This window comes from Chelonoidis abingdonii, chromosome 6 (assembly GCF_003597395.2).
Source record: "Chelonoidis abingdonii isolate Lonesome George chromosome 6, CheloAbing_2.0, whole genome shotgun sequence".
Lineage (NCBI taxonomy): Eukaryota > Metazoa > Chordata > Testudines > Testudinidae > Chelonoidis > Chelonoidis abingdonii.
Window position 1 is genome coordinate 46416687 of NC_133774.1, and position 26183 is coordinate 46442869.

Genomic DNA, 26183 nt, shown 5'->3' on the forward strand with positions numbered 1-26183 from the left:
CACACACACACACGGTGTGTGTCTCTATCTGCAATGCTGTCTCCCCTCTCTCCATTCCTGCTGTCTTGTAGAGTGTGAGAGTTAACCCTTGAGGGCTCAGCCAATTGCTAGTTCATCATTTAGCAGTAAGGCATTCCCTGGGAAATATCCCACCCTCTGACTCCACCACCTCAACCAAGGTTCACAATCATCATCGCTGTGTACCAGTATTAAATTGTTTGTTTAAAACTTGTGTGTGTGTATAAATATAGTCTTTTGTCTGGTGAAAATTTTTTCCCTGGAATCTAACGCCCTCATTTACATTAATTCTTATGGGGAAATTGGATTTGCTTAACATTGTTTCACTTAATGTCGCATTGTTCAGGAACATAACTACAACATTAGGTGAGGAGTTACTGTAATGCCTTTATTAGGTGTGGCTTTGTTGCAAAAAAGATTTTACATTTTTCTCCACATTTGTTTTTGCCAAAATTATATATTAGATCAGACAGTTGTAAATGTACCATCTATGTATGTACAAATACAAGTATGTACGTCTTTTTAACATATTAAAATAATAGCATTTTCAGTAGATTGGATATTTAAGGACCCTCTAGGCAAGTATAATTTTTAAAGAAGACTAATGTACTAATTGCACTGCTACATTTGTTTTATAAAAAACCGGAAATGTTTTAATCTGCCTTCTATTATTTTATGAGTTGTTCAATGCAGCAGTATTCTTTCTGCTCTGATACTATTTTTATTCTGATATAGTAAATATTATCATGAGCAATAAATATTTCAAAAGAATTGCTCAATGTGAATGTGATGAATTAGACACAATAAGCTAAATCAGTGTTAGCGTAAAACTTAGTTATAAAGCCACTTAAGAGATTGCATCAGCAAAATGGATTGCTGCATAATTCGAAATGTAGGGAGTGGGACCGGGCTTAGGGCATAATATTGGTTGTATTTAAATATAAACGACAGGAATTAACACAAGTTTATACTTCTCTTTACTGACATAATTGTTTTGTGATAATTTATTGGCAAATTTTATACTGCATCAAACTTTATGTTCAAAATAATAGATGTAGTTATTGCTTTTAATGGGACTTTCAAACTATCTAACAAATTAAAGGGTTAGTATCTAGTATAGGTTAGACTCTGCTTTGAATTATTTTATGTGAGTCCATTAATTCTGATTGAGTCACTGCAGCTTTAAATTGGTGCAAATGAAATCTGAATTTGGTACAACATGCCCATTGTATCTACTCTAGTTATACAGATAATAGATCAATATTTTTCTTGTGGTTTCACTTTGCAATCCGATTGAAGTCTACAGAATTTCTCCAGATGTACACTGATGCAAATTATCATCCAAGAGCCTGAAATATATATGCAAAGAGGTTTATAATTATTCGAGTCTATTTCTGAAGTAATAGTTAATTTTCTTTTAAGCAGTAAGACAGAATAGGCAGTGCATTAAAAGAGCACCACGGTCAAGTGTTGCTATCCAAAGGAGAGGTTCAGTGATAGCCATAAAATTATAAAGTCCAGTTTGTACAGAAAAAAAATTTGACAGAACATTGTCTTTATTTAGCAGTGCATATAGTGGGCATGACAATGACATCTGAAGGTTCCAGTTGTATCCAGTTTTAAAGCCATTTTATCACAAAATATATCTCAAGTTTCACAGGGTGTAATATTCAAGTTCACAGATGGTAGCAAGAATAACCTAGTACTCAGTTCCAGGGTTAAAGCCCCTGCTTTACTTTCAGCTGTAGACGCCTTGTCGGTCCCATCTCCCCTCAATGCAAACATGATGGGTTCTTGCCAAAGCTCCCCTGGGGATGTGCATCCTCTGATGTCATCAGGCACGTCAGTAGTACATTGTGACAATGCATCCAATTGTATCTGGGATCTCTGACAGTACACCAAAATTGCAGGTTGGATTGTTGCAATTCTTCACAGGCATGGTCATCAGGTCGCTGTCTCACACGAAATGGACCGTCTTGGTATATCAATCACAGGGCAAACAGAAGCAAGGCTGATCTATCACGGTAATCATGAGGTGGAAGATTCTTTACTTCTGTATTCTGGTGGCCCCAAGCATTTATATGGGGTAGCATACTACTGCGAGGCGAGGCCAAGTCCTCCCTGACAACCTGGAAGCCCATGTCTCCTCATTTACTTATTGCACGTCTTAAACATCGGCATGGTTACCTCACTGTTATAGTAGTCTATGTGCCAACAGAGGAATCTGACTCAGTTAAAGATCATTTCAATGATCAATTGGTACATCTAGTATGCACAGTCGCTGCCCGTGAAAATCTCATGATCCTGGGTGACATAAATGCAGTCACTGGCTCCCTGTGAACTGGATTTGAACAGGTCATTATGGTTCATGGTTCAAGCAGTGATGCGTACACCAAATGTCATGGATCTCTCATGATGGCATCACTCAGAAGGAGTTGGATCACATAATTACATGCAATAGGCATCTCTTTACCTCCTGTAGAGTATATCGTGGTGCCTGGATGCACAGCAAACACAGATCACCATCTAGTAGTTGCCCATATGGTGTTGATGCTCCAACAAGCAGGTAAGCCATCTGCAACGATGAAGAAGTTTGACGTTGACACACTCTGTGTGCCAGGTTTAGCCAACAGGTTTTGTATTGACATCAGCAACAGATTCTCGGCTCTAGCTAATCTGCCAGATGATGTGGAGGTTGCCTGGTCTCTGGTCACTTCTACCCTCAACCAATCTGCCGAGCAGAGGATTGGCTGTAGGCATCCACCACGCCAACCATGCATATCGGAAGAGGACTTCCAGATAATTAAATTGAAGGCCGCAGTCCACCAGCATGGTGATAAGCACACCCGTAATCAGTTGAAGCGAACATTTAACACCCTGGCACTCCGAGATCACGAGGCATGTTATAACCAAGTGACAGATGATGTCGAATTTGGCTTAAACAAGGGCAACTTGAAGCCAGCATTCTGCTCCATTCGCAACCTCAGCATTCAAGAGATACTTACTACAAATGGCATCCTGAATGACATTCAAGGCCATCCATATAAATCGGATGATGACATTCTCTCACACTGCATGGAACATTAGCACAATGTCCTGAACCATCCTCCAGCTGCTGGTTGTTCAAAGCTGGATGATCTGGCAGTCACTGCAGTTCCGTATCCAGTCATTTGTGCTGATGGCACCATCTTAGCGCTCCTAAAATGTGCTATTGATCCTGTAGCAAAATCACTTCTGATACTGTGTGTGAAGAACGAGAACCCTGCCAACCGCCTACAAAGATGGTATCGTGATCTCACTCTATAAGGGCAAGGGACCGTGCTGCGAATGTAAGAGCTACAGGCCGATCACCTTGCTCTCTGATCCAGAGAAGGTGTTTGCACATGTTTTGCTCGCATGGTTGGAGCCCTTGCTACATCAGAAGCATCGTCCCCAACAGTCAGGCTTTACAAGGAACATGTCCACATTAGACGCCATTTTGGGCCTTTGTTTGTTGTTGGAGATACAGCGTGAGTTCAGGAAGCCCCTGCGCATAGCATAGGTTAATCATAAGGCTGCATTTGGTTTAGTAGACTGTATTGCGTTATGGAAGGCCTTAAAGGGCATAGGTGTCCCTACCACTCTGCTGGATTTGATTAGAGAGCTGCATAATGGAACCACTGCCCATGTTCATCTGGGGAGCTGGTTATCAGTGCCTTTTAAATCAATATCTGGTGTTAAGCAGGGTTGAGTTCTGGCCCCTGCACTCTTTTGTTGGGCAATGGATTTCATAATGCAGCATTCCGTCAGGTCCATGGACATTTCTCGCTCACAGATCTTGACTATGCTGATGACGTTGTTCTTTTAGTACAGAGCCCTGACAGGTTTCATGAGGCACTCCAGCATATGGAGGAGGAGTCAGCTAAGATTGGTCTCCATGCTTCATGGTCAAAGACGAAACTGCAAAATCTAGGACCAGGTCCACCTGCGACTCCAATCTCTTTGAACAACAAAACTGTTGAATCAGTTTCCAGGTTTTGCTATCTGGGTTCTATACTTACCAGCTCCTCCAATTCTCACACGGAGGTTCTCCATATTGGCATTGCAGCATCTGCCATGGTTCGTTTACAACAGATATGGAATCAACATCATCTTAGTATGACAACCAACTTCAGAGTTTATTCGAGCTGTATCCTTCCCATACTGTTGTACGGCTGTGAAACATGGACACTACACTGCACAGACTGGACAAAGGTGGAGGCTTTCCACACAAAAAGTCAACGTCATATACTGGACATAAAGTGGAATGACTTCATCTGTAATGCAGATGTTTATGGTTGCTCGGGTCTACAGACTACTGGAGCCATTGTCCACAGGCAGCGCCTTATGCTTTTCAGACATGTTGCAAGGATGTCGCAAGATGTTCCAGCGAGTGCTGTTCTCTGCGTGGCTTGTAACATCCAGGATAAAATTCCACCAACCAAGGGGTGGAGGCAGCCCACAGGCAGACCCATTACATGGGCTCATCAAGTCTGTTCCAACGTTGGACTCTCAGGCTGTCAAACCTTTGCATTTGTGCAGGAACAGACCAAATGGCCAATGATTGCTATGACCAATTATCTGGCTAAGCGTTGAAGAAAAGAAGGAAGCTGAAGGTTTTGGCAGCTGGATGAGGGCCATTGGATTTTTTAAGGTTATACAGTATTCACGTTAGGTGGGTGTTTCTCCTAAACTGATCCATTGTGAAATAGTTAACAATGTTGTTATTTGTGTTGTCATCTTTTGTGATTTAGAATTAACACCACCCATGAATTGGCGCAGAGACCGTCTCACAGTAGGTTATTGTTTAAGGCACTGTGTACAGACCGCCAGACCAGTGGTCACAAGGAGTCTGGAGAGGGCATAATATAGCTGGTCACCTGGATGAGTAGTTTTCTGTTTCCCTGACAGTGAGACAGAGCAGGGGCTGCACTAAGTAATCAGGAACCTCTAGAACCAAGTTAAGGCAACAGGCTGTTAGAGTCAGTGCATCCCAATCAACGCGCAGGCTAATCAGGGCACCTGGGTTTAAGGAGCTCGAACTCCAGTCAGATGAGGGGGAGCAGAGAGGGAGGAAGTGCGTGGAGACTAGGAGCAAGGGACCAGGAAGCTGAGAGGCAAGAGGGTGTGCTGCTGGAGGACTGAGGAGTACACAGCGTTATCAAGACCAGGAGGAAGGTCCTGTGGTGAGGATAAAGAAGTGTTTGGAGGAGGCCATGGGGAAGTAGCTCAGGGAGTTGTAGCTGTCATGCAGCTGTTAAAGCGACACCATAGACAGCTGCATTCACAGGGCCCTGGGCTGGAAACCCAGAGTAGAGGGTGGGCCCGGGTTCCCCCCAAACCTCCCAACTCCTGATCAGACACAGGAGGAGTTGATCCAGACTGTGGGGAAGATCACTGAGGTGAGCAAATCTGCCAATAAGTGCAGGACCCACCAAGGTAGAGGAGGAACTTTGTCACAGCAGTCTTCTGTCCCAGGAAGATGCCATTACTTCATTTCACATTTTCATGGTTATCTTTGCAACAGTAAGGGCTAGAAAGCTAAGATTGTGAAGCATAATTCTTTGGCAAGGGGGGGAATTCCAAGGCAAATTTCAGGACTTAGAATCACAGAATACATTGGGCCTTATATATGCAGAGGCATAAAATTTCTGTATTCTTTTTGAATACTATACTGGTATGTTATAAATGTGAAAGCAGGATACAAGACTGTAAGGCACTCATTCACATAAAATGGTTTATTATGACAAACTAATACAACATTCTCAATAATAGTTTATTTTCTATGGGTTGTAATAAGCAGATATTTAATGACCATTTTTGAGCATTTATGGACATTACATTTGCCATGCTTAAGAGAAGATACATTCGGAGGAGGGGAGGGAGGTGGCAGGAGGACCAGTGCTTATTGGTAAAATTTCTAAAAGGGCTGAGGCCCCACAAAAGGTCTCAAGGGCAAAGAGCAAAGTACATAGTGTGTTGTAATTAGCAAAAATGCAGTGCACACAAAAAAATAGAAGAATGAAAAATACATTCCCTGGCTGGGAAGTTATTGGACTTTTAGAGTCAGGGGAAAGATCATTTTTAAGGGGAAATTTCCCTGGCTGCTGCTTCTTCCCCTATATATAAATCACAGACTTCTTTCTAATGGGATAATTATTGAGAAGCTTTGCAAGATTTTTCAGGTAAACTGTCAAAGAACACTCAGCAAAATCACAGGTCATTTTTACCATTAGGAACCAGCCTCATGTTATAGTGAAAAACTTCCATATTACTTCAAATAGCTTTCAGAAATGAACTTCCTTCAGAAAGATTTTCCATGTTTCCCAATGGCAAGATGAATGCAATTTTGCCACTAGTGATGAAGAATACAACGATACAAAATTACTTAAAAGGAACTGAATTTTCAGTTTTCTTTTAAGCTGTGCACAATAGTGCCATCGTCTGGACACCAGCTGCAACAACTGGGTAGTTTAGTTAGTGGGAACATAATTCTAGATAATGAGACACCTTGTGCTTCTACTGTCAACCTTTTTGACCCATGTTGTTAGCCAATGTTTGAAGTGTTACAAGTTATTTCTGTTATTAGGAGAAATTGATGAAGGAGTTAGGTATTTCTTTGATGCAATCCTGTTTATTTACAAAGAATGTATAGTCCTGTTTCCCTGAACATAAACACTGAGATTATATTTATTAATAAATAATATTATTTATTAACATAGCATCTTAGCTTTAGGCTATAGTGTACAAAAATAAATGCATATTTAAAAATCAACACATCACAGTAAAACAAGCATATTTAAAGTACAAAAAGTAAAAATACAATCAACCTTTCTCCTAAATTCAATTAAACTTTTAAAATCACGTCCCATAAAAACAATATGCAAAAATAAAATGATAAAAGTTAGAAATACATTATTTCATGTAGATTACAAAGAACCTTTCTTTCACATACTTTTTTCTTGGTTTTGCAGCAGACCAGGCGAATAGGGCAACCACCGTATTTAACAAACATTTTCATTACATAGCAAGTATTTTAGTTGTCGATCCCATGCATTTGAGCCAAGAATGAGGTTAACCATTTGTTTCTCAGATAACAGTATAAGCTGCAAGAAAGTAAAGAATTCAACTTGGCCAGACCTGTATAGACAAAAACAATTTGCTGTCTGTGCCAGCATAACTTCCATCCAAATAGGCTGACAGCATGGCTTGAAAGCAGAGATCCATGAAGGCCCTCCCTAACACACTATGTTAAAAATATCATTTTTCTTGTAACCATGGATACTCTTTAGATGAGAAAGCCAAGGAGATGTATTTATTGCACAGACAATTGCTATATCCATTTGGTTGCAAATATTTTCCAATCTAAATATAAGGATTTCACATTCTTGACTTTAGTTCTAGCCCGAGCCCATGCCCCCAGCCAGAGCCCCCTCCTGCACCCAAATTCCTTCCTGGAACCTGAACTCTCTCCTTCATCTCAATTTCCTGCCCCAGTCCTGAGCCCCCTTCTGCACCTAAACTCCCTCTCGGAGCCCATACCCCCTCCTGCATTCCGAACCCCTCGGCCCCAGCCCGGTGAAAATAAGCAACTGAGCGAGGATGAGGGAGAGCAAGCGACAGAGGGAGCGGGGATGGAATGAGTGGGATGGGGCCTCAGAAAAGGGGGGGGCCTTGGGGGGGCAAGGTTGTTTGGTTTTTGGCAATCGGAAAATTGGCAATGCTATATCCAGAGGGGAATTACAGATCCCTATCTCCCAGCAGCACCTTCTACTTCTCTTTATAGAAACTAACCAGCTCCTCTCCCAGTTGGGACTCATCTTTCATGGACCTCCCAACCACATAGCAACCAGATAGATAGCCCACTTAACCCCTTCAGAGCCTGTGTGCCGTACGTACCCCATTGCAATCACCTTGTCCTTAGAATGTCCAGGATTAAATGAAGATAACGTCCCATTAACTGAGTTGGAAGAAAAAAAAATTCCTTATCCCTAGAACCCAGTTGGGCATTAAAATCTCCCAAAATAACAGCTTGCTGTTGGAAACTCTTCTATAAGCAAATCAATATGAGATTCAAACCCTTCCCTCAAAGACTCATTATAAAAAAGGAAGCCCAAAGGGAGAAAATAAATATTCAGGGCTATTAAAACAGAATTATCCACTAAAATAGTACTATAAATCTGAAAACAGGGATTATCAGATATTAATTTCCTAGTTCTGATTTTTAATTTAGTGGAGACGAGAAGGGCCAGACTACTTGCAAATCTACTCCTCTTAGAATCCTTAACACGCCCTTCTAAAAAATGGTTTAAAACTCAATAAATAAAAGGACTCATACTTAGAAAGTCAAGGTTCTTGGACAAAAACTAAATCAAACTGAAATAAGTAATTCCTAAAATCCAAATCCTTGGATTTACTTTTAAGGCCATCAATTTTGATGGGCATTTCACTGGAATCCCAGTCAGGGCCATCTAATCAATCTACTTCTTCTAGGACCTCAAGTGAAGAAGAGTTATGAAAAACTGCACCATAACTTGTGTAATTAGGCCTAATTTTCCCAGAATTATGATCCTCATCACTCGGGATGGCTTGTAGGTCTGAGGCTGAGACATTTGCTTTTGCCAGCATAATGGAATATAGTCCAGTAGAGTTTGCCTGGTTGACCTGGTCATTCATTTGTTAAAAGAAACTGAGATTCTTTCTGATTGTACATTCATAAACTGTTTGCCTTTTACCTTTTCTATTAGATATCTTCTAAAAGAGGATAAGGAGAGCTCTCATACTCAAATTTTCTTAACCAACCTCCAGTCTTTAAATTCCATCTCCACTCTGTCTTTTCATCCTATATTAGGGAGCCCTTTTATCATTAGAACTTGGTTTCTGGATACAGAAATATTTTAGATTGAACTTTCATGCTATTAATTGTCTTCCTGTTTTTGTTTTGTCCTCCACCCCCTGGCATCTCTTGTTATGATTTTGCTTAGACTGTAATGGGCATCTATTGTGAACCTTACCATAATAATTTGCACATAGGCAGCCAGAGTGAGATAAGCATCTCTTTCCTCCTTCTGCCTGCAAGGAGCATGTGGTTACCTTTCGGTGACCTGTCTTAACTCACAGACCTAGAGAAGGCCACACACAGTACTCATTGCAAGGTGCAGAAGGTAATGAAATGTGGCAGGAAAGAAAACAAACATTAGGTCTGATTCTCTAGTGCCTTACATACTATGTAGTCATTTACAGCTGTGCAAAGTGGGTGTAAAATTCTACTGTTCTGATGTGGTATATTTTACACCCACTCTGCATTTACTTTTCGCAGGTGTAAGTGGCTTCACAAGCTCTAACACAATGAAGCATCAAGCCCATAGTGTGGTTGAACAGTAGCTTCACACAACATGCTCCTCCTTGAGCCAAAGACACATTGAGAGTCTTTTTATTGGAGAGGCTCAATGGTTTCCAGATACATAGGGTCACGTGGGGGTGAGAAGCAGCTAGGGAACAACCTGTCTGCAAAAGTAGCTGTGGCCCTTTGTTTACATTTTAGTACTTAGATGACTTAGTTTGTTTTAGTGAGAAGATCCCTGACCTCATAATGGAGAAGGTGTTTGTCTAGCAATAGTAAATGATTAATGTCCACTCTCTACCACCAGTGTCAACATGGGGTGCACCTAAGGGAGGGCATTGTTGGCATTGCTAACCAGGTCCACGGGCCCCTGAGCACTTCCAGCTGCTCCTTTTCCCATCTAAACCCTTCTTCTCCACCTTGCTGGCCCCTTCAGAAGGAAGATGGCAGTGCTCACCCCTACCTGCACCAAACCTAGAGTAGGATGGACAGATTCCTTGAGGCACCTCCTCCCTAGCAAGAGTGAAAGAATGAAAATCTGGAGAGGGCATGAGGCAGCACTAGAGAAGAGCTGATGTCTTTGTGTGGTGTGCAGGTAACTGAGGTAGGGAGGGGAAGAAAGCAGAGGGTGTTGGGAAGAGATTGAGCGTTGGGTCAGAGGACTGTGAGAGTGACCCTGAACTGGTAGGGTTGAAGCTTTTTGTTTTGTTGGTATTCAACTTAACCTCTGGTCTCACACCCCTTCCCACCCAGCTCCCAAACTTGGCACTAGCATTGGCACGTTACCATTTATTTGTCCAGCTGGGTCTTTTCCCATAATTTCATCTGTGCTTCAGGCCAGCTTAAAATCTAGGGGCCAAATTGTCCATCAGTGTAACTATTAAAGGCAATTGAGTTGTGCTGGCAGAAAATTTATCTCTAGATCCAGACTGCTTGCCTGGAGTTTGAAATCACCTGAGAAAACCCAGGATGACCCCAAAACTCTATTGTCTGCATAGAATTTATGCCTGAGTCACATTCGCATTAGGCTGAACTAAAACTACCCATTTGGCTAGGTATTCTGAGCTTCAATAGGGCAACTAGTCACCACAGTTTTTATCATATGCATATTTTTAGTCTGACTGCTTGTTCCTAGGAGTGGAGTTGGCAGGCAGAGCAAAGGAACAGGTCATTCTGTCCAAATCACAGCTAAGTAGGTCTTATTTTACATTGACTGGCCTTGACTGTGTCCTCTTCAGAAAATTGTCTTGTCCAGTGTAACTATAACTTCAGCTTGCTGCAGGAAAGGAAATCTGTCAAATATTGTGCCTAGAGGGGGATATGATCTTCAGTCATCCTGTTGGCGAGGGGGATATCATTTGGAGGGTTGCCCTGAAATTATTCAAGAGTATCCAACTAAGAATAATTAATGTCAAAATATTGCATGGACTCTGTCTCCAGCATGTTGAAATGCAATGGTTATAGCAGATTGCAGCAGATGTTGGTGCTGCCTTGCTCAGTTGGGCAGCTATGTATACAAAATTTGGCCTCGTGCCAGCATTCGTAAGTAGTCTACCAAATCAGTTACAGCATTTCATTATTAAAAGGTATTTGCAAATTTCTGCTACCAACTATTTATCTTTGCTAAGTGAGGTATACCATTTTTGGTTTTTAGAAGCCCAAACTTTCTCATTGGGCTAAGTTACTGATTCTTCTTCCTCTTACTACAGAACTGTAAGAAGACATAAACTTTGAAAAGTTCAGTTTATGATTTATTCCCTTTTTCCTTCCTTGAAATAAGAAAGCATGCTTAGAAAAGGTTGGGATTAGGAACTGTACAAAGAAAGTGTAAGAAACAAATGGCACTATCCATAAAAACCAAATGTATTCTTGGCAAATACACTATGAATTAGCCTCTGCAAGGCACCAATCCATGCTATACCATGACAATGATCCATGAATATTCATATTAATTATGTAGAGAAATGATTACAAAACAGTGTGCATATCTTTCAGTTACTGAAAAATTCAGCCCATTATAAACTCCCTTAGAATTTTAAGCTCATTGAATAGCTAGCTCAGTTGGCATAACATTTGGACAAATTACTTAGAATGGTGATGTCTCATGCAAATCCTTTGGTTGCTCCCAAATTGCCCATCCAAGTATTCTAAAACCTGAAAAGACAGCAGTAGCGGTTTGTATTAATAGATGATGATGAAGATGATTAATAATAAGAATATACTTTGTGCTTACACTATATGTACTGGTTTCTATCTAAAAGTTTGTTAAAACCTTGTCTATACTAGGAAAAAGCACCATATTGAAAAACCTGTTAAGACATTTTAACTAGCATGGTGTTAATCATGATTTTGCCCTTACTGTTGATAAGGACAGTCAGGTTTAACAAGACAACTGTTACGGTTAACCCTGGGGTTTTTCCTTTTCATCCAAATCACAGCCAGGGCCAGTTGTAGGTTTTTTGCCACCCCAAGCTCAAGTGGGGCTGGGGCTCACAGACAGTGCTGGAAGCGGAGGGAGTGATGTCACCTTCTCCCAGTGCCTGCAGGGACTTTACCTCCTTACCTGTCCAGCTGTGCAGAGAAGCCCCAATATAAAGGATGGCACAAGGCAGCGCAGTGCGCAGATGAGGCTGCTCAGCCTCGGCTCCCTGGCAGAACTCACCTTCTCCTCCCCAGGTAGCAGCTGGACCCTGGCAGCTCAGCATCCTGGGGCTGGGGCTTCCCCTTCCAGCTGTGGCCGGGGGCGCGGCGCCCTTATCCCATCTAAGTGGTGTAGTTCTGAGAGCACAACTGGCCTGGGAAAAAAAAGGATGGCCGGAATGCTGCCCCTGGAAATGTGCCGCCCCAAGCATGTGCTTGCTTTGCTGGTGCCTAGAGCCAGTCCTGATCACAGCTTGGTTATTTTAAGTTAAATTTATCCCTAGTGTGACAAGGACAGTTCTATTGAACAGTGTTTTAGCTAGTTGTGGTTAACCCTCAGGGGAAATCTAGGGTTAATTACAACCTGCTAACACATAGTTAAATGTGACTCTTTGTGTACATGTGTTTAACATTGTCTTATTTAAAACTTCCTATTTAACAAGCTTTCTGACATGATGCTTTGCCCAGTGCAGATGTGGCCAATATGCTTTACAAAGTTAATTTAGCCACATTTCTCCTCAGAAGCTTTGTTCCTATTTTACAGTTTAGGAAACTGAGGCAAAGAATAGGTAAATGGCTTGCCTTTGCAGAGGCTCCTAAAAGGATGGCACAGAGCTGACTCTGAACATATTAGAGAAGCCTACGCTACTAAGCATATTCCTTGGTGCAGTTTTACTGCCTCTTTTCACCAACATTTGCAATAATCTTTATTGTGCTTAAAATGACTTAATGAATTAATCTCCCCTGACTCTTAGGGCTTGTCTTCACTAGGAAAAAAGGTGTGTTCTTACCTCGTGTCATTTAACATGTGGTACTAACACAAGATAAAATCCTAATGAAGACAAGGCAGTTGGTAGTTTCAACATGTGTTAGCAGGTCAGTCTAATCTCTAACTTCCTTCCAGCAAACGTGAAAACTCCAACTACCCTGTCTTCACTAGGATTTTGCCTTGTGTTTGTTGCCATGTGTTAGCTAACACAACGTCAGAGCACACCTTTTAGCGAAGGTGCACCCATTGTCAAGTCAGTTGGCAAGTAGATAAATATGAGGTGAATACTGTCCCTGTCTTGCTCTTAAAAAGAGATTTTAGGTTAGTCATTAGCTGAAAGTCAGGATGTTTGGTTAGCATTATGCCTACCTCACATGCAATCCCCATGGAAGCTCCTGTTGGGGCAGCATATCTCCAAACTGCAACACTCCTGTGATTATAGGTACAGATTGTCATTATCCCCATCTTACTAATGGAGACATTGAGACATTGGTTACCTAAGTTGTCCGGGGTCACAAAGGGAATAAGCTTCAGAGCCACGATACTGGTAAACAGCTCCTGTGTCCTCAGCTAAGCCTACCAGGTCACACTTTACTCTTCACAGCTAAAACCTTCATTCTGGCTAAATAGTTAAGCTCTCTAGAAAATAATCTTTTCCAATTCCAACTCCAGTTACCTGAAAAGCTTAGCGTGAATATTCTTTTTAAACTGAGAAAAGATAGAACCAAGTTTAAATTTCCCATGACCTTATAATTGTTTATCACCACTCTCCCATATATAATTCTACTTTATTCCATTTTGCTTATGTTTGTTCTTCATTCATAGTGAGTTATAATGTACCTTTTAAGTGGAATTTTATGTTACACTATACATTTAGAGTGACAAACTAAATGGAATAGTTGCAGTATACTGACTCATTTTCCTAATAAGAATAGGAAGCAATTGTTACCAAGTATAGCCAGACACGGTTAGACTGAATCAGTTTCCTAAATCTTAATTTTATTTTAGTGGACAAAGTCTAAAACCAAACCAACAGTGCATAAATGCTGGAAGTTTGTTTACCATACAAGTCAGGGGCCATTTTAATCCATCCCTGCAGTTTCCATTGGCCAGGAACCATGGCCAATGGGAGCTGCAGGGTCGGCACGTGCGGACGAGGCTGTGTGCAGCAGAGCCACCTGGCCGCACCTCCGCGTAGGAGCCAGAAGATGGGGGGACATGCCCCTGCTTCCAGAAGCCGCTTGAAGTAAGCGCTGCCCAGAGCCTGCACCCCTGAGCCACTCCCCCATGTCCCAACCTCCTGCCCCAGCCCTGATCGCCCTCCCAGCCTCCAAACTCCTCGATCCCACCCCGGAGCACCTTTCTACCCCAAACCCCTCATCCCCAGCCCCACTCCAGAGCCTGCACCCCCAGCCAGACCTCTCACACACTTCAAGCCCCTGCTCCAGCCTTGACCCCCCTCCCACCCTCTGAACCCCTCGGCCCCAGCCCAGAGCACCCTCCTAACCTCAAACCCCTCATCCTCAGCCCCACCCAGAGCCCACACCCCCAGCTGGAGCCTTCACCCCACCCCTCTGCCGCAACCTGGAGCCCCCTCCCACACCCTGAACTCCTCATTTCTGGCCCGACACAGAGCCTACACCCTCTGCTGGAGTCCACGCCCTAACCCCAATTTCATGAGCATTCATGGCCTGCCATACAATTTCTATACCCAGATGTGACCCTCAGGCCAAAAAGTTTGCCCACTCCTGATACAAGTGATTTGCATACCCAAATATTATAGAAATCACAAGTCTGGATTAGTTTTGGTGAGAATTTCTTAAGATATAGTGTGTTGTTCATTTGTTTTTTTTTTAGCAGAGTCCAGGAATCCTAGAGTGGATCATTTCTTGTCTACTCTTCCTGTCAAGAACATACAGAATAGCAAGAAGCAGGGATCATCAGACTGTTATTTCCAGAGCAGTTGCATAGGATATGTCAGTGCAGAATGTGGCTTTTATATGAAAATGCCAAAACCAGGTCCTCCTTGGTACTTGGAATTGGAAGTGTACCTTTTTTAGACAGGTCTAAGCTTGACGTCATTAAAATTAATGCGATAAGGATTTAGGCTTATATGTGTAATGAAAAATAACAGTGAACATGCTAGAAACATTTAGAATTATATCTTGCAAACTGCCTGCTCTAATAGTTTTCATACATTTCTCAGACTGATTAATTAACACGTGAAAGTCAAAAAAATTTAGCAGTCATCCTTAGTGTGCAGTGATTTGTATGCTCAGTAGAGTTAACTGTCATCTGTACAGTTAATCTGGAAGTGACCTGTTAAAACAGTGCACATCTGTTGTCAGGTCATACTCAAGGCTCTGAATATACTTGCTGCATTAACCTTCATGCAAACTGTTTTTCCATTTATAAATGATTGATTTATGGGAGTGTAGATTTCTCTGTAATTTTGAGGAGAAAGCACTGTGGAAATGAGAAATATTTAAATGAGTGGGTTTCTTCTCTCTTCATCCCTATTCCACCTACAAGTAACTGAAGGGGAGTGATAGAAGCACCATGATAAATACTCCAAAAAAGAGAAGAGTGAAATGATGTGAGCTGAGTTCACCACAATAGGCACCATTTCAGTGCTATGTGATACTGTATTCCTCTCTGATGGACCGCAATCTTGTCATGGTGGAGAGGCTTGTGTGGGCTAAAGACCCTCAGAGCTACATCATCTGGAGCTTTCATACTCCTGATAGGGTCCCCCTTGGTGAGCAGGTCTGAGGCAAGGCTTCTGACTAACTGCAGTCCAAACTTCACAAGATCCGAACGTGGATCAAGTGCATACAGAGGACCTTTTAGTACTCTGCAGCTGTGAAGGCAGATGAGGGCTGCAGCAGGAGTGTAGTGGGGCAGACTGCCCCACTCCTTGGGAGAGTGGGCTGGGGCAGGCCAGGGAGCCTGTGCAGCCCGGGAGCCAATTAAAAGAGGGCTTATAGTGAGCCAATCAGGGCCCAGATTGTAGACAGCCAATCAGGGCCAGGCTCAGAGGTATATAAAGGCTGCCCAGAGCAGGAGAAGGGCAGTCTGTACCCAGGGGCCTTTTTTTGGGAAAGGGAGAAGGTCAGTTCTCCAGGGGGAGGACTAGCACCCGTGGGCAGGGCAGGGCAGGCAGGGGCAGGGGCAGGGCTCAGGGAGGCTAGAGAAAGCTCTAGCCCCTAGCGTTCAGGGCTGCAGCTTATGAGAGAAAGGGCCTAGCGGGTGCAAGGGCCGTTAGGGGGAAAAGCGGCCCAGGGAAACAGGCTGAGGAGGGAAAAGGAGGAGGACAGCAAAAGGCTTAACGCCAGAGGGTTCCCTGGGGCGGACCCAGAGTAGAGGGTGGGCCTGGTCCCCCCTTTCCTCCTTGGCAGTACATCCAGTCATTGGCCATTTACGGGGACCACACCAGATCCCTGCCGAGAAGGATTAGACTTTGAGGCGGGTGGTTGCAAACGAAAGGCCTGACTGTGAGGGAACTGCTGACGATCCGTTTTCCAGAAGGGATTGCAGGATGGACTGAGGGGCACTGCCGGAGGGCAGTGTCCTCGAAGAGGACGCCGCCGAGCAGGGAGCAACGCGGGTCCAGAGACGCCGACAGAGGGCAGAGTAACGGACGGGACACCACCAGGAGGGGGCGCTCCACTGGAAATGAGCTAATTCCCAGGAGTGACCAGCAGGAGGCGCCGGGTGGTGAGTCCCGACCCGTTACAAGGAGGAAGGTCCCTGTTTGTCTTGGATCTCCTTGCTACTGGGTCAGGGTTTTCCTCCTGTCAACTGCCGGCACATCGGTTTCCCCACGTTAAAAGATTTCACTCACAGGTCTCTGCCAAAGGGCTTACGCCTGCCCACACAAAGCCCTGCAGTGACAGATGAGTGGCGGTGAAGGCAGGAGCAGTGATTTCTGAGAGTCTTTAGACACAAATCTGCACACAGGCAGCAACTGTGTGACAGTCGTCTTCTGCTTGGATGAGACAGAAGTGCATTTCGGCAGCAGCAGCAGTTGTGACTGAGCAGGCCTTTTTATGGTTCCCTGTGCTCACTGCAAATGGAGAGGGGGCTAGAAAAGGTGCCTGAGACAGGCTGTCTCACACTCTTCCAACTGGATGGCCGCATCCAGTGGGATCACTCAACTCCATGACTGAAACAAGAGGTATAAGACAATTAATTTTGCCACCTGGAATGTCCACACCCTTATGGACTCAGCACAGTGAATGCCCAGAAAGAAGAACTGCCATAATTGCCAGAGAACTGGCAAGACTCAACATTGACATTGCAGCTCTTGGTGAGACCCGCCAGGCCAATGAGAGCTAATTAAAAGAGGATAGAGGTGGCTACACCTTCTTTTGGAAAGGAAAGTTTCCTGAAGAGACACATGGATTTACAGGATTGGCTTTGCCATAAAAAATAAGATCGCCAGTCAGATTTTGGAGGCTTCCCGAAGTGATCAATGAGCAGCTCATGACTCTTTGGCTCAAGCTCAGCAACAACCAATATGCCACAGTTATCAGTGCATACATCCCAACACTTGATGATGAGGAAGACAACAAGGAACAGTTTTATAGCACTCTCGATGCAGTCCTCACAGACACAGCTAAGGCAGACAAACCCATCCTCCTGGGAGATTTCAATGCCAGAGCCGGATGGGACTTCCAACTCTAGAGCAGCACATTAGGCAAAGAAGGGGTGGGAAATGTAAACCCCAGTGGCATTCTCCTCATCACCAAATGTGTGGAGCATGATCCATTCATCACAAATACCATCTTTAGGCAGAGTAACAAATTTGACACCACCTGGAAACATCTTTGGTCTAAATACTGGCACCTCCTTGCTTATGTTATAGTCAGTGCCTGAGATTATATTGAATTCCATATAACACGAGCCATGAGAGGTACAGATCACTGTTGGACAGGCCATCGATTAATAAGATCAATCATGCACCTGCAGCTTGCTCCACCACAGTGCAAACACCCAAAGACTAAGCGAAAGGAGTATGACGTCAAAGAACTTCAAGACCGAGCCGAATGCGAGATGTTACAGCAACATCTGTCAGAGAAACTCTCTTAACTTGCCTGATAACATCATTGACCTTCAAGAGCACTGGGCTTAACTTAAAAATACCATTTACAGTGCATGTGCTGAAACTATAGGATATTCCACTGATCGACACCAAGACTGATTTGATGAAAACAGCAAGGAAATCCTAGCATTAATTCAACAGAAAAGAATTGCATTCTGTAACTGGCAAAATGGTTCCTCTAACCAATGAAAACATGAGGCTTATCAATGAAAATATGAGGCTGCTCAAAGCTGAAGTCCAAAGGAGGCTACATGACATCAAAAATAAGTGGTGGCAGGAGAAGGCCTCTGAGATCCAGGGTTTTGTAGACCAGGATGACATGAGACGCTTCTTTCAAGCAACAAAAGCTATATATGGGTCGAGCTTCAAAGGTCCAACCCCCTTATGTTCCCAGAATGCCTCCACCCACCTCAAAGACAGTGCGGCCGTTAAACAACACTGGAAGGAACACTTTGAGAGCCTATTAAACTGTGAGTGCATGGTCTCTGAAGATACCATTGAGTCTATTACCCAACACTCAGCAGTGGAACACTTTGCTGATCCTCCATCTTCTGAGGAAGTCTGGCATGCCATCACCCAGAAGAAAAAAATCACACAGCTCCAGGCCCAGACGGCATCCCAGTTGAGGTTTTTAAAGCTGGTGGAACAATGCTCCAGCACGAACTTTGCCAACTCTTTGACAAAATCTGAACCTGTGAAAAAATTCCACCTGACTTTAAGAATGCCAACATTGTTACACTATTCAAGAAAGTGGACAAATCTTTGTGCGGGACCTACAAAGGCATTGCCCTTCTCTCCATCGCAGGGAAGATCCTTGCCCGGATCCTACTAAACCGCCTTCTCCCTCTTGCCGAGGAACTTCTCCCTGAATCACAGTGTGGCTTTAGGCCATCCTGAGACACAACTGACATGATCTTTATGGCACGACAGATTCAAAAGTGCAGAGTACTCCTGAGAGCATTCTGTGCCAAAAAATTAAATTCAACACACATTTTAAAATTCTGCAAATTTTATTTATCAAATAAATAAATGTGAAGGCTCCAGCATGGCATTGGGGAGCACAGGCCACTGGCTGCACAGAGGTGGGAGATCACCATCCAGCTCCCTCACTCCAGGACACAGATTCAGCGGTTTGGCTGCACCCAATCTTGACATAGCACAAGGACCAGGTCAGCCTCAGAAAAACCCTGGGGCTCTGCCCCTCTGTGCCAGGTGCACCAGGAGTGGGCAGGCAGACTTAGCAAGGCGGGATCCAGAAGTGGAGGGGGTTAATGTGGGGAGATACAGGTGTGGGTTGAGAGGGTTCAGTGTGGGGTAGTCTGGGTGTAGGTGGCTCAGTGGGGGATCCAGAGGCAGGGACGGATCTAGATACAACCTTGTTGTAAGGTTCTGGGTGCAATGGTAATGGGACTCTGCAGGGGGGTCCAAGTGAAGGTGGTTGGGGCTCAACAGGGGAGGGCATCTGGATGAGGGGGGATAGAGCTCAGCGGGGGGGGTCTGGGTGTGAGGGTCCAGATGCTGGGGGAGTGGGGCTCAGTGTGGTGGGGATCCAAGTGCAGCTGGTTGGGGCTTGGTGAGGTGGGGATCCAGATGCAGGTGGCTGATTGGGATGATCCAGGTGCACGGGGAGTGGGGCTTATCAGGGGGTTCTTAGTGCAGAGGGGTGAGGCTTGGGGGGCATGAGGGGTTCTAGATGCATGGGGGTTGGGAGGATGTGGGAGCAGCTCCCTGTACAGAGATCCCTCCCCCTGCAGATGAGGAGTGATGGGCACAGGAAGTGGTGGGGAGGGAGTTTGCAGAGCTTCCTGCAGCCAGGGAAGAAATCCGGGGATGCGTCTGACACCGCCCCGGATGCCGTGCAGAGGAAGAGGAAGTCCTGTCCTCCCCAGCCCAGCCAGGGCTAGCAGCTGAGCCGAGCACATGGTAGGAACCACCTTTCAGGTCTTCCTCAGTCCCACCCCTTGCCTCATAGTGATTTACCTGTCTGCCAGTTGCCCTGGGCACCCAAAACATACTGCTGGGGAGGGTCGCATGACTACTCTTGTGGCTTCCCTTTGCTTCCCCATCAGAAAGTCATTTTTCTGCAAGAAAGCAAAGAAATCTGCAGGGGGACATAAATTCTGCATATGCACAGAATTCCCCCAGGAGTAAGAAAGCAACACCAGGAACTGTTCATGGCATTCATCAATCTAACTAAGGCCTTTCACTCTATCATTTGTGATGCCCTGTGGAAGGTGCTCTGTAGGTTTAGCTGTCCACAGAAATTCATTTCCATCATCAGACTACTCCATTCTGTGCAACGGCTCAGAGACCAAACCATTCATCATTTGCACTGGTGTCAAACAGAGCTGTGTCATTGCACCAACGCTCTTCTATATTTACCTTGTCTTGATCCTGATTCTCATCTGTGACTCCCTTCCTGGTGAAATCAGGATTGAGTATCGTGTGGATGGTCAACTCCTGAATCTCTGACGTTTCCAAACAAAATCATGAGAATTGGCATCACTGATCCTTCAGTATGCAGATGACTGTGTCGTTCGTGTATACACAGATGCTGACCTGCAAAGTACCCTAAATCTTTTTCCAGATGCCTATCACCCTGGGTGTCTCTCTCAATATCGGGAAAACCAAGGTACTCTACCATCCCGCACATGCACAAACTACTCTTTGTACTCCACAAATCACCATCAGCGGAGAACCCCTGGAAAATGTGGACCATTTTCCATACCTTGGCAGCCACCTCTCCTGAACACCCAGCATTGACACAGAAATTGAATACAGAATCTGCTGTGCCAGCGCATCCTTTGGAAGACTACTTAAACAAGTCTTGCATGATAGGGACCTGCAAACAGTCGCCAAGATCTTGGTTTACAAGGCAGTTGTCATTCCTACCCTTCTCTATGGGTGTGAGACTTGGGTAACCTATAGAAGACATCTCAAGCAGGTGGAGTGGTTTCAATAGAGCTGCGTCAGAAGGATTCTCAGGATCAGCTGTGAAGACTGACACACTAACATCAGCCTTCTCTCTGCAGCCAACATCAGCAGTATAGAAGCATAAGTCATGAAACACCGACTCCTCTGGGCTGGCCTGATACTCGCCTCCTGAAGCAAGTACTCCTCTCTGTTACGTCAGGGAAGAAGGGCTCTCAGAGGACACTGGAACTACACCTTAAAAAGGGAGGCATTAACCCAACAAACTGGGAGGACGCAGCACAGAGAATCAGGGGAGCTGCTGTTCCTCTTTAGCGAGGCTGAGGAAGAGGGCTTCAGATGATACTGGGTAAGATGTGGCAGTGGAGGTGCTACCTTATCCCATGAAGTACTAGATCCTGTGGAGAGGAGAACACACCCTGACACAGAACACCCTAGTGGGTAGGGAGGAAAATGCCACCTCCATCTCTTGAGCAAAGGGACCAAAGAGGAATGTGGTGGGCTATTGTCACTCTTGCAGATGGTTTTTGTGTCCAAGCAGGATGCAGGATCCCAGTGAGAGGCAGGGCCATAGATGTCTATGTAATGATGTGCCAATGGCCTACATTATTTCATTGCATCCTGAGAGAAGTACTGGCATTCTGACTCAGACTACTAGTGGGGCCAGTTTAAACAGCCACTTCTGCAGTATACTGGATTTTATTGCACATGTAATTCTCCTATCATTGGAATACTGGGTCTTATAGGTGTCAGATCTAGACAAAGCAAGAGGAAAAAATACTGATTGTGTCATGTTTGTGGACAAGAAATATTTGCCAAAAGATTTGATTTAATCTGTATTTTTATGTAAAGTTTAATTGACGAGAAAACAAGTGAAGACAAATTTAAATACTTGCATCCATAATCTTGTTGCAGAGCTTGTATAATCATTCATCATTATCTTCTACTTTTTCAGCCAGCAGACTTCATAGGTAAGCAAGCACTGAAGCAGATTAAAGAAAAGGGGCTTAAACGGCGACTGGTGTATCTCACCTTGGAAACAGCTAACGCTGATCCAGAGGGAAATGAAAGTGTGTGGCATAATGGCAGGGTAAGTACTGTACATCACTTTACAAGAAACTAAAATTCATTCTCTAGGACTGGAATCCCACTTTGTGTTTCAGGTTACTTTTACTGGAACAGGACAGTTTGGGACAATAATACAATTTTTGAATTTCCATGTTGCATGGCAGGTTCTAATTGTACACAAGAGTTTGAAATATAGAATCTCTAAATTAGAAATGGAAAAGATCTACAGTATTAGTTCACCCATTCTATCCTCTTGCAAGTACAGGATTCTACTTACAGTATATTTCAAAATTATTTGCATAGAAGAAAAGAACAAAACCACAAACCAAAGTTTAGGCCACCAGGCCATCTAAGTACAGAGTAGATGTGGAAACAGCCATTAACAGTTAATAAAAATACTCAGCATGAATATAAAATGTTTCAGGTGAGATCTTAATCAAATATAATAGGAATTCAGCACCCTGCTAGTGATTTTTCCAGTGGTTCTTTGATAGTAAGAAGTTCCCAACTTACCTGATAGCACCAAAAATGGAGACTGTTATGAATTGTATGACACAAATGAGACAGTGTATATTTGAATGTTGATGTTAGGGTGTAGTGGGGCAGTAACCACACTCCTACCCTGAAGGGCTTAAAATAGCCCTGCAAGAGGGCAGTGGCAGGGAACCAGTAAGTCTGGGCTGATTGGGGAAGCAGCTGCAGCTGGGCCACGCCCCAGTCAGGCCACAGCTGGCTCTGTAAAGGGGCTGCTAGGCTGGTGCTGAGTCTCTCTCTAGATACTGAAAGGGGTGGGCCTGGCTGCTAGGAGCTGAGCAAGGTACCTAAAGTTGAGCAGGGCTGGGGAAAGGCCTGGGGAGCTCTGGCCTGGAAAACCCCTGGGCTGCAGGACTTGTTAAAGGCCAAGAAGGGTACTGGGGTTGCAGAGGGGCAGCCCAAGGGTAGGCAGAGGCAGCAGATCCAAACCCTCCTTGCCAGTGATGAGTGGCAATTATACTGCAGTCTGCCCCAGTGAGCGGGGGCTAGATGGTGACTGGCAATAGCTAAAGACTGAGGCGAGGTGGGGATAGGGTGTTGGGGGTTACCTGGGGAGGGGAGACCAAGCGAGACTGTGGAGTACTGCTGGGTGCAGAACCCCCAGAGAAGGGGCACCGGGGCCAGCAGCAAGGCGAGACACCAGCCTACAGAGGGAGCTCCAGAGGCTGATGAGCTAATTCCCTGGACGACCAGCAGGAGGCACCACAGGGTGAGTCATTGCTTCGCTACACAGGGATACAAAAATATTTAAAGTATTCAAAATAGTGCAAGATATATTTTTAAAAGTAGAAGTTAGTATTGTACAAAACCCATTGAGTGCTGGAAATAAAGATAAATGTTTTGTGGTTTTTTTCAGGTTGTTGGCAACACCACATCTGGAAATTACAGCTACAGTACCCAACAGAGTCTGGCTTTTGCATATGTCCCCACAGAACTCAGCAAAGTTGGACAGAAGCTGGAAGTTGAACTGCTAGGAAAAAATTATTCAGCAACCATTGTAGAGGAACCACTGGTTCTGACCGAACAAACAAGAACACGCTTTCAGAAAAAGGGTGGGAGTGCCAAGGTGTAAACCCAGAGGTAAGTTACAGTAAATTCTCCAATATCAATTGGTTTGACTTATAACCATGAAATACAAGTTTCAGAGTGGTAGCCGTGTTAGTCTGTATCAGCAAAAAGAACGAGGAGTACTTGTGGCACCTTAGAGACTAACAAATTTATTTGGGCATAAGCTTTTGGGTTTTAGCCCACAAAAGCTTATGCCCAAATAAATTTTAGTCTCTAGGGTGCCACAAGTACTCCTCGTTCTTTGTTCATGAAATACAAAGAAGTCAAACTACTCTGGTTCCCAGTCATCAAGGGTGAGATTCTCATTTGCCCTATACATCCATGTAGGGAATTAAGGGGATTTAAGATGGCCCCTGGATTCATTGAGTGGACTGCCCTTATAACTGCTCTGAGCACAGGGGGAGGAGAGCAGGTTCCTGTGGACACACGCTTTCCCATCACCCCAGTGTTTGTGGACAGGAAGCGGGTAAAAAATCAACGGTCATTACTCAGCTTCTCCACACTCTTGCCAGCAGAGCTGAAGTGGTGCGGAGAGGGAAGTAGTCTGCTGTTAGTATGACCCAATAGCAAATTATTTCCTCTCTTTCAGGGTCACTTTTCTTTCCCTGGTATGCTCCTGGGGCAGTGCAGCCATACATTGCTCCTTCCCTGTAGCCTGGGCAAAGTCACAGCCTTGTCCCCAAAGAAATAGTTACTTAGTTCCACATGGACATGTTCTGTACAAAACTGAAGTTGCTCTTGAACATTGGCTTTAGAAATTTTTTTTAACTGCAAACTGAGTAGATGATGATTTTTCTCCATCTGTGTTGTTCTGGCAGAACTTTTGATGGATGATAGCAATTCAGTCTTTCCTAATCAAGACATTTGAGAAAGGCTGCTCTTTCTATTGATTAAGTATTTTGCCATGGATCAGCTAGTAGACTATATGCAACATTATTCAACATACACAGTATTACTGCTCAGTTTCTGGACACAATCAAAATGCACTAACTCATGCACCATTTTTTGTTTAGTTCTTCCTTTCTCTATTAAAAATTAAGCAGCGATGATGACAATGTGTTGTCATATACAAGTAATAAGTGAACAATCTATTTAAACTGTGGTATTTCATTCATGTTGTTTTTATCATCCCAATAAGCAAGATTTTTGGATACTGTAGGAGAATATAAATAATGGAAATGTATTCAATTATTATAATAAACTTGTTAATTCCACAAAATATTCAGCATCTACTCAGACATAACATGATAATTATTTCATCCTAAAAAATCTTTTAAAAGCTAGAATATTTGTTCAGAAAGCACTCAGCATTAGGCTGTTAAGTCCTTTTCAAAGATCATTGAAACAGAAAAAGGGCCCAAAAGGGCATAGTTTTCCAAAGGAGTTGGAAACTTCTAAACCTTCAGCAAAGAAGCAGAGGATAAATAGAATATGCCAGTGGAAACACTGTTTGAATAATGAGCACCTACGTTTGTCAAAGATTTAATGCAAGTTGACATTACATTTTGCAGTTCAGAATATCCTTTTACAAAGCAGGTCAAACTAAAGTATAAGAGCTGACAGGCTTGCACATAGAGCTACCTTGAGTGAGAAATCCATTTGGAAATTATTCTGTTATATTTTCATAAGTGATTCAGGGCCATTTTGCAGAACCAATCAGGGATTTTTTTTTCCCCTAAAGCTGACATTATTTGTAACTGAACACTTTGTGTATTTACTTTGCCACTTTCCCCCCCTCTGGTCATTAAAGAAAACTAGAATACAAAACAAAGCACTGCAATTCTATTTAGAGCAAGGAAAAAAACCCTTAGGAACACAGGGTATTTCTCAAGAATATGCAAATTCACTATTCATTGATATGCTGAAATGTAGAGTACTGTAATTACTTTGAGGCTCACGCTTTTATCTTCCTAATAGGCTACAGTACACGGAAACATTTGTCAGACAATTGTGGAAGTCACCTCTGCTTCAGCAGTGACTTCCTCATTTACATGTTGAAGCTAGATGCAGGACTGCAGTTTCCTGGCTGGCTTGGGAAAAGGTGCTCTGAACAATGTGTCGGCCAGCCTGTTGGAAAGCAGGAGCAGGAGAACGCCACTAGCTTCTTTCACTACCTTGTAAGGCCTGGGCAAGAGCTAACCAATTGCAATCCATGTGCTCAAAGGAGTTCAGAGACTGTTCACTGCATGCATGTCTGGGGATGCATAGTACTCCAAATGGGATGATGAGATGAGGCAGGTCTGTAGTCCTGCTGCACTGCAGGGATCCATCCCATGATGCAACATTCATGTTCTGCCTGCTGTGCACTGTGTATTCAACTACACATCTGCACTGCCATGTACTTGGATAAATGGCTGAAAAGCCCCAACTCAGTAAAACACTTAAACATGAGCTTAATTTTAAGCATGTACTTAAGTCCATCCCTATTCAGCAACGAACTTAAATATGCACTAAGTGCTTTGCTGAATTGGGAGCCAAGACCCAAAATTTGCCCTTCAGGATCCTAGAGCACAGAAAGATCCAGCAAGCTCTGAAGACCCTGAAGACTTACACTCTAAAGAGGGAACTAGCCCAACACTGCAGAAAGTAGAAATAAAAATTGTATTAAGATGATGTTTAGAAAAAAGTGAATGGTTCAGAGTTTAAGCATAGAAGTTTCTGGTTATCAGGGAATAACGTACATATTATCA

At 43.8% G+C, this 26183-nt stretch overlaps 1 protein-coding gene across 1 annotated transcript in view; it reads left to right on the plus strand.

The window, feature by feature from the left end:
* Positions 1–24712, plus strand: part of DMGDH (dimethylglycine dehydrogenase) — a 105293-nt gene extending 80581 nt beyond the window's left edge. Inside the window, 5 exon segments of the mRNA XM_075066995.1 lie at positions 1701–1703; positions 10040–10090; positions 13511–13516; positions 21779–21913; positions 23282–24712. Coding sequence (XP_074923096.1) covers positions 1701–1703; positions 10040–10090; positions 13511–13516; positions 21779–21913; positions 23282–23497 — 411 coding nt within the window. The 3' untranslated portion in view covers positions 23498–24712.
* The last annotated feature ends 1471 nt before the right edge of the window (positions 24713–26183 follow it).